The sequence below is a fragment of the Grus americana genome, chromosome Z, assembly GCF_028858705.1.
Source record: "Grus americana isolate bGruAme1 chromosome Z, bGruAme1.mat, whole genome shotgun sequence".
NCBI lineage: Eukaryota > Metazoa > Chordata > Aves > Gruiformes > Gruidae > Grus > Grus americana.
The window spans coordinates 68,860,860-68,873,041 of record NC_072891.1 but is presented as its reverse complement, the minus strand read 5'-3'; the positions used below and the strand labels follow the sequence as shown (position 1 = coordinate 68,873,041).

The 12,182-nt window shown below is 39.5% G+C and overlaps 1 protein-coding gene across 2 annotated transcripts in view; it reads left to right on the top strand.

The window, feature by feature from the left end:
• TNFAIP8 (TNF alpha induced protein 8) overlaps positions 1 to 12,182 on the top strand; it is a 65,102-nt gene that overhangs the window by 32,946 nt on the left and 19,974 nt on the right. Inside the window, exon 1 of one of the 2 annotated variants that reach the window (XM_054809845.1) lies at positions 325 to 343. The exons of the other annotated variant lie outside the window; for it this stretch is intronic. Within the exon in view, the coding sequence (XP_054665820.1) occupies position 343 (1 nt within the window). The 5' untranslated portion in view covers positions 325 to 342. Of the gene's footprint in view, positions 1 to 324; positions 344 to 12,182 lie in introns of those variants that run through there. 2 annotated transcript variants of the gene reach the window in all.

The window sequence follows — 12,182 nt, the reverse complement described above, 5'->3', positions numbered from 1 at the left end:
AAGGTCAGTCTGCATTTACAGTGTAAATTGTGGCGTGAAAACCGCAGAGGATTGTGAAACCAAACTCTCAGGAAATGGAGAAACATGATAGCTTTTGTATCATGTTGCCCAAACACATTCACTGTTTACTGTCAGGTAAGCTTCTGCTGGCTCTTTCCTGATATTAAAAGTAAGTTGTGTTATGTAGGTGGCGGAATGATCTGTTTTGGGAAAGCATTGCATTAGCTTAGAGTCAAATATATTTGTAGTCTGGCCTGATAATGCTACATTTCACCTCTGCTTTTCTGTTCATCAACGAGACTTTCTACTGTTTTCTACCCGCAGTCAACTGTGCTGAGATCAAGTAAGCCTCTCTGGATATAAAAATCCAATTTAAATGGAACAGTTGTATAGCCAATTGAACATATGAGCTTTCTGCTGAACAGATTAGGTTTTACTGTAATGTGTAAGAACTCATTAATAATAGTACCATTCTTTTAGTTTCACAGTTAAGACAAGCATGTCATGTCTGGTATTTGATAAAGAATGGAGATTTAGTTTTTCAACTTCACTTACAGAAATGAAAAATTTGATAACTCTGCATTGGCTTAAAGTATGGATCAAGATGTTAGGGAAAATCTTAGCTGCTTAGATAGCATCATTTAGAGTAATGGCAATGTTTTAAGTGGCGGTGATTCCTGCTTCATCTTTTTTCATGGGGAATGTGAATGCATTTGTGCATACATTTAGGATGAAATGCTTTAAGGCAACCAGGAAGTAGAAAACATAGATTTAGTATTTGTTTTACTTTCTTAAACTTTTGAAAACATGATAAGCAGGTGTCTCTACCCAATGCTGATAAAACTAGAATATCCTAATTTGTCTTATTGCATCTCTGTTACTACAAATGAACTGCTTTTTTTTTTTTTTTTAAATGTCTGCTAAGGTTTTAATTGACATGCAGAAAAATAAAATGGCTAATATTTGGGAAAAAATATTGTGGGGGGTGGTCCCCAGATAATCACAATTTTACAGTGTACACAGAAATGACTACTTTAATCTAATTTTAGGTAAACCATCCTTTCTCCACCATTTGAGTAGGTCTTAATTTTCAGAAGAAAAGGACTCTTTTGAATTTTTGAACTTTCACAGAATTACTGAGACTTTGTCTTTTCCTGGAAGTGACACAAAGAAAAGCCTAACACTTGGGAATGTTTTGCAGGCTTAGTGAAGGTTGTATGTGCAATCTTTATCCATGGCATTCCTTGGTTATGATGGGCATTTTAATTATGCATAGCAGATATTTGTGACTTCTCACCATCGGACCTTGTATCCTCTACACATCAGGCGAGAGCCTGTCAGGATTCTTGATGATTAGATAGGGGCTGGAGCTCATCTCTCCCTTCCCACACCAACCTTCCCACTGCTCTTTCACCCTGTCTGTACCTTATGGGGGGGCCTAGGAGCTGTTTCAGCATGACCTCTTCTTCACAGAGATGACTACACTGTGAAGAATCCCCCTTCTATTTGAATTCCTGAAATAGAGGAGACCTAGTCCAGTCCAGACCTCTGTTTCTTCCACAATCCCCCTGATTTATCCACTGTCTCCGCATGCAAGAGAGTCCTGTGTGTCTGGTGAGAGGAAAGGCTCCCACTGATTTTGGAGCTGGGAAGGTGACTTATAGGTATCTCAAAACCTCCCCTCTAGGGGGAAAAAAAAGGTTGCATTATCTCATTTCTGGAAAGGCAATGGCAGGAAAGGGAAGGGGAAAACCTACAGGCAGAGCAGGGCTGAACTTAGTCAATGCAGGCAGAAATTGTGGGCAAGGGATCAACATCATGAGTAACACAGTTGCATCTGTACCTTGAAGTGATACTTGAAATTTTAATATGGTTTTAAAACCATAGAGACAAGTTGTTAGCACTGTATTATCTGTTATATCTGTCTTAATATAAGTGTCCTCTAGATAGATTTAAGTCTTTTTTTCAAACATATCTGGGATTTGGGTTGGAAAAAATTATAGACGTTTTCTGCTGCTACCTGGTGTGTTGATGACCAGTTTCAGGCGGTGGCCACTGTCTCAGAAGCGTTTAGTTCTCCAGATTTTCCATTCCAGATGAAATACAATTTCAACATTTTGTGTGAGTTGCAATACAAAATGTTAACATGGGGCTGTACGTGAAGCTGCTCGACTTTTTTACCTGACCTTTGCTGCTGATCCTGCTCTGTTCCCTAGATTGGAGCAAAACACAATCCTGAAGACCTGGCTTTTTTTCCTCAGGACGCTGTTGCCACCTCGTGGCACTGGCCAAAATGCTCAGTGTCCTACATCAGTCGCTGACAAGTGTCCCGAGCGAGATGGATGTAGGATGCACGGGGGGGAGCGGGCAGGTGGATGTGGATGTGTCAGGGTCTCTTGTGAGGCTTTACTTCTGTGCAACACTCAGAAGTTTGTTATGTGGGATTTCTGATAAAAGTGCCTCATCCCGTGTGCGCCAACAGTGGCAGAGTCAGTGGTAGTCTTTATTCTTTTTCTTGCTCCATTAATTTTCTAAAGTGGACAAAGGTACTAACCATGGTACATACTGAGCCTCAGATTTTGGAAACGCACTGTAAAGTCCTCAGCCTTTAGGAGGAATTGCAGTAGCACAGCCCCAACAGACCAGACACCTGAACAGAAAATCATCTTAACTATGTGCCATAATTCAGCTTTCAGCAAACGAGATGTTGAGCAAAAAGACTAGGAAGTCTTGTTCAGATCTCATTATCCACATCTCTTTCTTTTTGAAACTGAATACTTGAAATAGTTCATGAAAGTCTTGCAATAACTCTGTGAAGTGGTATTCAGTTTGGCCTAGCCCCAGAGTGCAAACTCTGTTGTTATTATGCTAAAGCTTTCTAAGAGCTGAAGTATGAATTTCCTGTAATGTAGATAAAATACTTGAGAGATTAGATATGCTCCTACTAAACAAACTCAGTTGGGCTCCAGCAAAAATTCTGAATGTTTTTTTTTTTTAATTGGAACTCACAGCATTCAATAAAAATCCAACACTGAGTTTTTAATGTAATGCTAAAATGCTAAACCTGGAATTTGCCTACATTGCTCACTAGCATAAGCTTGCTTAATATAGGGAAAAATGAGCAAAGTATGGATTTTCAGTTGTCATAACTACATTAGAAATCATCCAAGCTCTTCTTTTGTGAGAGAAATACTTACTTTTAGCTGCAATTCATTTATTTAAAAAAAAAATCAGAGAGCTATTTTAGATTAAAATTCCCCTAACCAAAAAATAAATATTAAAGGTTACCTACAACTGGGATGTTCCTTAAGTGGACACCACATGCCTAAGCTGTAGAAGAAGAAAAGGAAGATGCTGCTGCTCTGTTAGACAGTCACTCTCACTTGGACCAGCCTAAAGCGCTGATCTCTCAAGTGTGCTTTAGTAATGAAAATATCGCCATAGGCCAGGGGAAGCAAGTGCTGAAAATATTCCCTCTAAGGCTGCCATAAATGATGAGTTCTTAATTTTGTTTGGGTACTGGGAACTGACTTTTCGGTGCTTGTTCAGCATAGTCTGAGTTAATATTTTCCCAAAAGATATTCAGTTCTTGCAAGTACTTTTCCAGATTCTTAATGTGGCTTCAGTCTAAGCTTTAGGCAAATAATAAACTGATTTAAAACTTATTTGGAACATGCAGAAGTCAATATGGTTCTTTGAATGAACACCACATAATTAGGTACATCTGGCTTGTGAATGTAAACTATAGCTAAACTGAATTTTTAAAGAGCAAACTCTGCTTAGGTTTAATATCCATTTAAATCCCTCTTTTAATCTCTTTTAATTAAATTTGAACTAAAAGGAGATTATTCTCATAGCTTGGTATTTTTTAGTTTTGTTTGATTTGAAATTTTATCTAGATAAGATTGCATTTGATATGCAAGTGGTGTTTTGATTGTTTGCATGATTAATGGCTTTGGCGTCTAAAGAAAAAGGGCATAGCTTGATTGTTACGCGTTAGCGAAACACTTGGATCGTTCGCTTGGGACTGGAACACAGCCCTCACAAACAGACACATGTGTTTTCCCATATGTACACTGCTTTTATATGAACAAAAACCTTCCTTTTTTAAGGTAATACTAATTTTTCTGTTCTGTCAGCATCACTGCCATACCTTTTTAAAAAAATGTACCTTATTAGCCATACACTCTGGTAGTGCTGCTTGAAATATACTGTATTTAACACTAGTTCAGGCACTTTGTTTTCAAATTCTTCTTGACTTTTGGCTATGCGATATTAGATTTTCTGGTGTTAATTAAAATACCCCTTTTCAATTAAAATTGTTCCAGCACTGTGTTTTGATGCACAAGTATCTGGCAATACCTCTTTTCTTATGTCTTGCTGAGAGCAGATCTGGCGTAAGTATCTCTTCTCATGGCCTGTGGTGATGCTGTTAGTCTCTGTGTATTCTTTTTCTGATGGAGGGTTTTGTCCTGTTTACGTTTTTGGCGTTCTGCCTCTCAGATTTCTTCTTTCATTTGGGAAGCTTATTTTTCGATAACAAAACTAGCTCAGATCTGCTGTACTCTTTTCCAGATTTGAGGACTGCACCTTCCTACCTCTGTTCATGTGGGTGTCTTCATGGCTGTCTCATTTTCTTCAACGTTGCCTTTTGCTTGGCGTAGCTGTGTTTGCAGTAGCAACCTGTGTGTGCTCCTTTTAAAGGAAAAATTAAAATAATGAGTGAAATTTTTGCTATCTGGGGAAACAGTGCTATAAGCCTGTAACAGTACCTGCTCTAGTCCTTGGTGCAAGGCCCTCAAAAGACAACTAATCTTGACTTTAACTTCTGTTACATCCTCTATAAACTACTGAACATTCAGCAACTATCATTGATTATCACCTATTTGTGGATAGCAACCAAGTCAATGAATGCTATTTGGCATGTTTGCTGTTGAAAAACATTTTTATACTTGCTCCTGTACTGAAACCTTGTCCTCAGTAACTGGTAACTGCTGGATAAATAAGCACTTCTCAGTGCATGGAGTCTATGTGGCTACAATAAAGCCATTGTTGTTATTAGTGGTTTTGTACAATATGATACCTATGGTCGAGGCAACAGAATTACATCAGAGTTCACATCTCAGAAGTCATGGCTCTGTGTGTGAATTTGCAGAATTGTTTTGAAAGAAAAAAGGTAAGCTAGTGAAACCCATTCTGAGCTCAGAGTAGTCTTGTACCCCGGCAGCATGCCATTCTGTGACAAGTGATGCTCATTTTGAGGCCAAAAGGTGGGGATCAGTCTAAGGCAGCGTCCCAGTTCTGTGCTGAGGCTGTGCTGTGGCTGAAACATCTGACAATTAGTGGCAGATGCAGATAAAGCCTATGAAGAAAGCTGCGTTTTGAGGCTAAGAGAAGATGTTTCCTCACCTCTGATCCACGTAGCTTTTGAGTAGAGGCAATGGCAGCTTAAAAACAACTGTTGTCACTATTTGGAAGCCAACAATCTCAGTGTGTTCGTAACAGGGACGCAGGTTTGGAAGATGCACACTATACAGTAGTCTTGACGGTTTGTAAGGTGGTTACTATTGTTTTCTCAGGCTGTCAGTGCTGAAAACACATAGACATGATTGTGGGTATTGTGCAGATGGACACTGTAAACTGTACAGATGACGCTAATGAGATTTTCAAATTTCATAGCAAAGTTATGTTCAATCTTAAGCAGGTTCAACTTTATGAAGCCTTTTGTGTGTGTATCTTCCTACCTTCTCGCTGTCTGCTTTCTGTCTGGGGGAGAGGAGCTGTGGTGAGGAGCCTCTGTAAGGCAACTTTTACTGCATCCATATGGAAACCAGGATCTGTACCTGACATGCTGCTGCTTCCTATCCCTATCTTCGTGGGATTCATTGTGAATCCATTTGTCACTCTGTACTACTGCTTATTCTGCCAGTTCGTTTTCAGAAAGGAGGTCTTTAGACATACTTTTGTACGGTTTACTCTATGGTGAAACCCTAGGTTTTGCTTACTTTGAAGGCTGCACCAGCAGTGTGGTGTGGGTTCATATGACACTAGATTTGCCATATATTGCACTTGCCATTTGGGAGTGAAAGGATGGACAGGCCTCAATAAACCATTAGCAGGATGGAGAATGGATGCTGGACAGGAGGGTATAGAAATAGGCGAGGAGGACAGCACAGGGAAGGGGGAGAATAGGATGAAGTGCTGGATGCCAAGCATGGTGCAGAAGCTGTTGAGGGATCACCTGATCCCCCAAGGCTGGATTTTTCATAATTTGTTAACCACATGGTAGAAGCATACACCAGAGTATCATTCGTGGGTCTGCCCAATAGGTGGAAGTATTGTGAGTGCTTCAACAAGCGCCACACACATTATCATCTGAATTGGTCTGAAGTCTGTTGTGCAACGGGGAAAAAAACCCAACAATTTAACAATAAGGAATAGCAAGCAGTGACAATCAGACCAAACCCCATATTCTTCAGATCTGGCTTATAGATCAACCTGCTAAAGTTTTGGGTTATTTTGTCTCTCTAGCTTTCAGTAGACTGAATTTTCTTAAGATGAAAACAATACCTGGTACGTGGTTTATGCGCATGAAGACAAATTGCTTAAAAATTCAGCACCATAGATAACTGAGAAGTTAGAGTTGTGCTGTTATATGAAAACACTGAATGCTGTGTGCTGAAAACAGTATTTCTAACATCAACATCAAGCACTATCTAGATTATCTTGATATATGTATGTTTTATGGTAGAGGATAATAAAACAAATAGAAACCAGGAGTAAAGTCTGGCTACAGCAATGACAGATTGGCTATTGTACCTAATCCTTTTAGTTGCAGAACTGTATAAACAATGCTATTATAATCACACAGCTAATCAAAAGTCTTCTTTTTACTGTAAAATAATGTTAAGTCCCAAATTAACAAAGTTGCATAAGAGTTGGAATGTGTTTTTGCTGTGCTCACATTACACAGACAGTGCATATTGCACTCTGTTTTGCAATAATAGCAATAACACAACTACATATGGTCTTGCTCTACCTCTGGGTTAGGAAATAACTTTAAAATAGCTTCTTGGTTTGCTAATTTGAATGTCTGTGTGTAACTGTTTAAGTGTATAACTGAAAGCAGAACAACTTAGATACAATGCAAGAAAACTGGAATTTTACCTTTCTTTTCTGTGACTGTGTGCCACTCCCTCCACACCTTTCCTCCCTCTGTGCACCATTGTGCACACGCGGTGTCTTTGTGTGGCAGCAGCAGAAGGCACAGGCAGAAGGTCAGGGCTGCACTTCTTGGCACTTGGGAGGATGCCTGGCATGTGGGTTTCTGCATCCCAGGAGGTGGGCAGTGCTGGAGAACATAGCAGCTCCTCGCTTTGTTTGTGCTGCAAGGTCTCAGTGCTCTGTAAGGGATGCCAAAGAGCTCATCCACTAGTCTAAACTATCAGGGAAGGGCTAGAAAACAAAAATGTCTCCTGTTTTATAAACCTGCGTTATCTTGAAACTCAGTGCAGTTATGACCTGCCTGCCTGAAAAAGGTTGTAGTGGTACTGGAAGAGATGCAGAAAAGGACTGATGGAGCAAGTCAAGTGCACGCTTCTGTGTTGTCTTTGACTGCTTACTCAATCAGTAACTTCTATAAAAAGACCTTTCTGGTAAAACCTACAAGTTAACAAGGCACCACTTGCAGAAGAGGTAGTTACAGTTAATTTCCTAATGATATCTCACTGTGGCTTCCAGGATTTTCAATTTAACAATTTGTCCTCTTTTTTTCCATGAACTGTTATCTAGTTCCTTTTTTCTGAGATACTGTATGAACATCTCATTGCCTTTCTGATAAGGCAGCTTGTTTGGAGATTCCATAAATGTTTGCAGACCAGACCTGCTGCACTTATTTCTGCTTGGGAGGTCTTGGATTGGAATATAACAATCTTACATCTTGTTCCCTTTCAGAACATTAGTTTGAGAAAAATTCAAATATTTGAGAATTGGTGAAATGCATTTACGGTGAAGAGTATATCACATCATTTCTCATTACATTTTGTAAATGATACATATGAAGAAATAATACATGTGAGTGCTTCAGCACAATATACAATGTTCTCCTTGTCCTGTGTGAAAACTTGCATTATGTGCCTGTGATCCACACCCATTGAAGAGTGTCAGAAGTTGAAAATCTGTCAACCCAAACCCCTTGTATCAGGAATAGGTACAACTTGTTGGGGCTACAGAAGAGAGATGGCGTAAGCTTTCCTTATATTACTGCATGATTGCTAAATGGCAAAGTTTACATAATCCCTAGGTTATACATCTAAGTATGGTATCTTTGAGTTTACTCCATGAAAACAGCTGGTTGAAAAGCTTTATTTGTAGTAGTACTGTGAAAGCCAGTACTTCATTTAATTATACTGTCTTAGATGGGAAAGTGTAGTGTGACACTTTTACTGTGTTGTGATTGATCCACACACCGTTTTCCATCCTTGTTCATGGGAAACAAAATCTCTATGGCATGGTTATTGGCATAGCATAAAGAAACCGTATGTGCAGCCATGTGTATTATGATCTTTCAGGGTACGTGTACATCTCTTTCTTTTGTCTCACAGTTGGGAGTAGGGTGGGGAACTCAGATGTCCTCAGCCACCATCAGAGTTCTGTCCTGTGGCTTCAAATAACTCAGTGCAGGTAGAGCTGGCCAAAGACATGCAGTTGGCTTAGAAAGACAAAATGATTGGTGGCTATTGTCTGCAGCAATGACTTGAAGTTGGGCATGGACCTTATTGTTCAAAGGTTTGCAATCCATTGAACGTAACATTCTGGAAGAGCAGAAGTTATCACCAGATAGCTTTAATTACATTAAGCAAACATGGGGAAATGTTTGGGTTTTTTTTAAAAAAAAAAAAACAAAAACCATGAATATGTAATATCTGAAGTGTTACATTACCACTTCCTTCTCTAGAACTGTTCTAGGGCTGTGCAGGGGTGGGTTTTTTTAAGTAGGAGATTTATTCTTGCTTCCATGGCAGCTGCCTCCTCTTGAAAGTTTCTTCCTGATATTTTTCATTAGTAGTGCCGCTTCCTCTTTTTTGTGAACCAAAACATTATGGTCTTTTTTGACATTTCAGCATTAAGCTTCAGAATCTTCTTGGCAGTAATTTTATCACAATTTTTAGGCTACTATGATTTTTATTATTTATTTTAAATATTTATAAAGGATGTAATAGGATTTGCCACCTGTGTATCTAATAAGAAAATGCTTCTGTAAACAGTTGCCTCAGCATGCATTGAGACACAAAATATGAGCAAGGTTTTGAGCTGGGCTGGGGTTGTGCTGACACAGCTACCCATCCTTGCACAATGCCCTGCATGCTGCTGTAGTAAGCCAAGGCCTGGCTGCAGCCTGTTCTTTGTATGGTAACCCTGCATTAGTGTTAGCAGAAATTGGAGCAATTTATGAATTATGAGCTAAAAACCAACCAACCAACCAAAAACCCAAGTAAGTTTTTCGTAAAGTAAAACCAGAAGTTTTTTGTTTCAGCAGAGAGGATGTAAAGGACCACACTTCAGCCCAACCCCTTGTCTTACCCAGCTTCGTGGCTTTTAGACTTTTAGCCACTGAAACTTAGTATATAAACCCATTTTTGTGTGTGTGTGCCACACAAAAGGTTTAATTTTCCTCTGGGAATTCTGGCCTCCCCTCTGAGACAGTGTCTGTCCAAATGTGTGGTGGGCTTTAAGCCCTTCATTTTAGGAAGTTACTTTTTTTTTCTTTCTTCCCCCTACAATAATCTTCCTATGAAATTTAGCTATGTCTACTAATTCTATTTTTAGAGGTTTTGCCATTGTTTGTTTTGTCCTTCCTACTCTGCATCACATGCACTGTTTAGAATTAAAGAGATTTTTCAAGCTTGCATGCTGTTAAGTCATCATGGGATCAAAAAATCATTCTGGATTCTTCAGTAACTGGCTCTTACCTGCAGGTGAGGAGGTAATGTCATCCCTTACCTGGGCACCAGTGTTGTCCACAGAGTATCTTTAATTTTTACCTGCCTTATTTTGTTACTTTTATTGGCATTCTAACCAAAATTATTGGAGTTCATTAAACGCAAACTCTGAAGAAGCTGATAATGTCCACGTGATCAAATTGCTGCTTAACCAAAGATTGTAAAATTACCTACCTAAATCATCTTTTGTCTGGTTGGGGTCTTTTCAGCCAAGAGATGTGTTTTTAAGAAGCATAACAACCAAAATGAAACATAGAAAAACATTTCTGCAATCTGAATTGAGACCCTGTGTGCAAGAGGAAGAGGGCTGAGTGAGGAGATTTGATCTTGATTCTGTAAGGAGGAAACAAAACAAAATCTTTGGGGTTTTGTTATCTGTCCAGAGAGGTCTGAAGTTTCTGAGAGATTAGAGAAATCTTAATTTGCAGAACTTGCTGACGTTTAACAAGGCTCGTTATCTCCCCTTGACCGTCTGTCATCTAAAAATAACAAAAGACATCCATCTATTGTATAAATCTGTTCACTCAGGGCTTTTGATACTGGGTTATATTCTGGCTATTTTATCTCTTTACCAACATTGCCTTTGATTAAAGGACCCCAAAGGTTATTGCAGTTCATCTTGACTAACACTATGTTTCTTCTTGTTCCTTCTCTATTCTGTGGGGGGCGTTTTGAGTGGTTTCAATCTACTATCCAGTAATTACACCAAAGCAGTAATTTTTTTTTTTTTTTTTAACCTGAAAATGTGGCTTCTTTAGCTTGTCCCATGTTGTAATTACTTGTAATCACTCAGGGTAATATTTGCTTTCATTCTCTGTGCTTTGAAAGATGCAGCTGCTGTGCTTTGCCACACCGCAGGAGACAATGAGGCCTGTAGAAGGCAGCTAGCTTCTTGAGGAATGTCCTTAAGGGACCCATGGAGTTGTGCATATGGCAAAAGAAAAAATTGCCAGTGTCACCAAGAGCCTTTAACTAAAATGAGATCTGCCTTTCTTAGGCATGGGAGAAGTACATGGCAAAGGGCAGTCCTTATCATGAATAAAATCATTCAAAATAGGACAAAAGTTCCTCATGTTCTGGACTATTATTTGCCCTGGTCCCCAAAGCAACTTTGCCATGGCTGAAAATTCATACCGCCCTTACTCACTCTACCTTTTACTTACAATACCATCCTACCTTATTACCGTCTTCCCATAAACTTTAATGAATACAGCTGAATGTTACAATTGGAAAGTCTTAATTCTGCCCCCCCCCCGCCATGTGCCCCGATTTTGTGCAGCTGACAGCTTTGGTGCTTTCTGACTTCATCTTGAAATACACTTTTTTCTACTTGACTCCAGTAACCCGCTGGCTAACTGTTAATAGCATTACTTCCACAAAGACCCTAACGACCCTTCAGGCATGCGCATTTAACCCGGTAAGGGGGAGGTACGTGGGAATTTGGTTGCATGTCAGAGCTGGCAGCGCCATCAAGACTTATGAGAGATCACACCTCTCCTTTTGTCTGAGCAGTCACGTTTCCACTGAGGTTCGCTGTGCTAAAAATATATTAAATGAATAAGTAGGAAAAGACAGTTCCTTCTGGCTGTGATTTTACTGGAGGCTGTACCAACTGGAAAATAGGCTTCCAAGTAATTCCCCATGATTTTGCTCTGAATGAGTGTATGATGCATGGCGAGTTGGGGGGTGGCTGCAAAAGAACCCCTGTTCCCTTGCTGTGCTGTAAAACAATGTCATGTAATAGTTAAAAATAATGATCGTTGCTAGGATGCAGGGGGGTCTATAGCACAAAGAAATCAGATAGTTTTTCCAAGAAGTAAAGGTGAATTGCTTCTTTCAGGGTAGACAGCACAATGCATGGAGCATGAGTGAAAGAAAAAATAATTTTTAGCTTAAACTACCTGGAAGAAAGCTGCTGCTTCTCATTCTTTAAGTATGTATTTAGTCATCCGCTATTAGTGTAATTACAGAGGCTACAGAACTAATTCCAGATAGTATCCAGTGTTGAAATGTACAATTTAGACTTAAAAAAATACTGTTTTAAATTAGATTTTTCTGCAAGTTAAGAGAGCCCCAATCTGATTGTCAGTTACCGCAATCAGACACTGCTCTGCGCTCAGGGCTTTTTTGGTCTCCCCTGCTTGCTTTCTCATACCACGTTGGCAAGCTGCAACAAGTGAA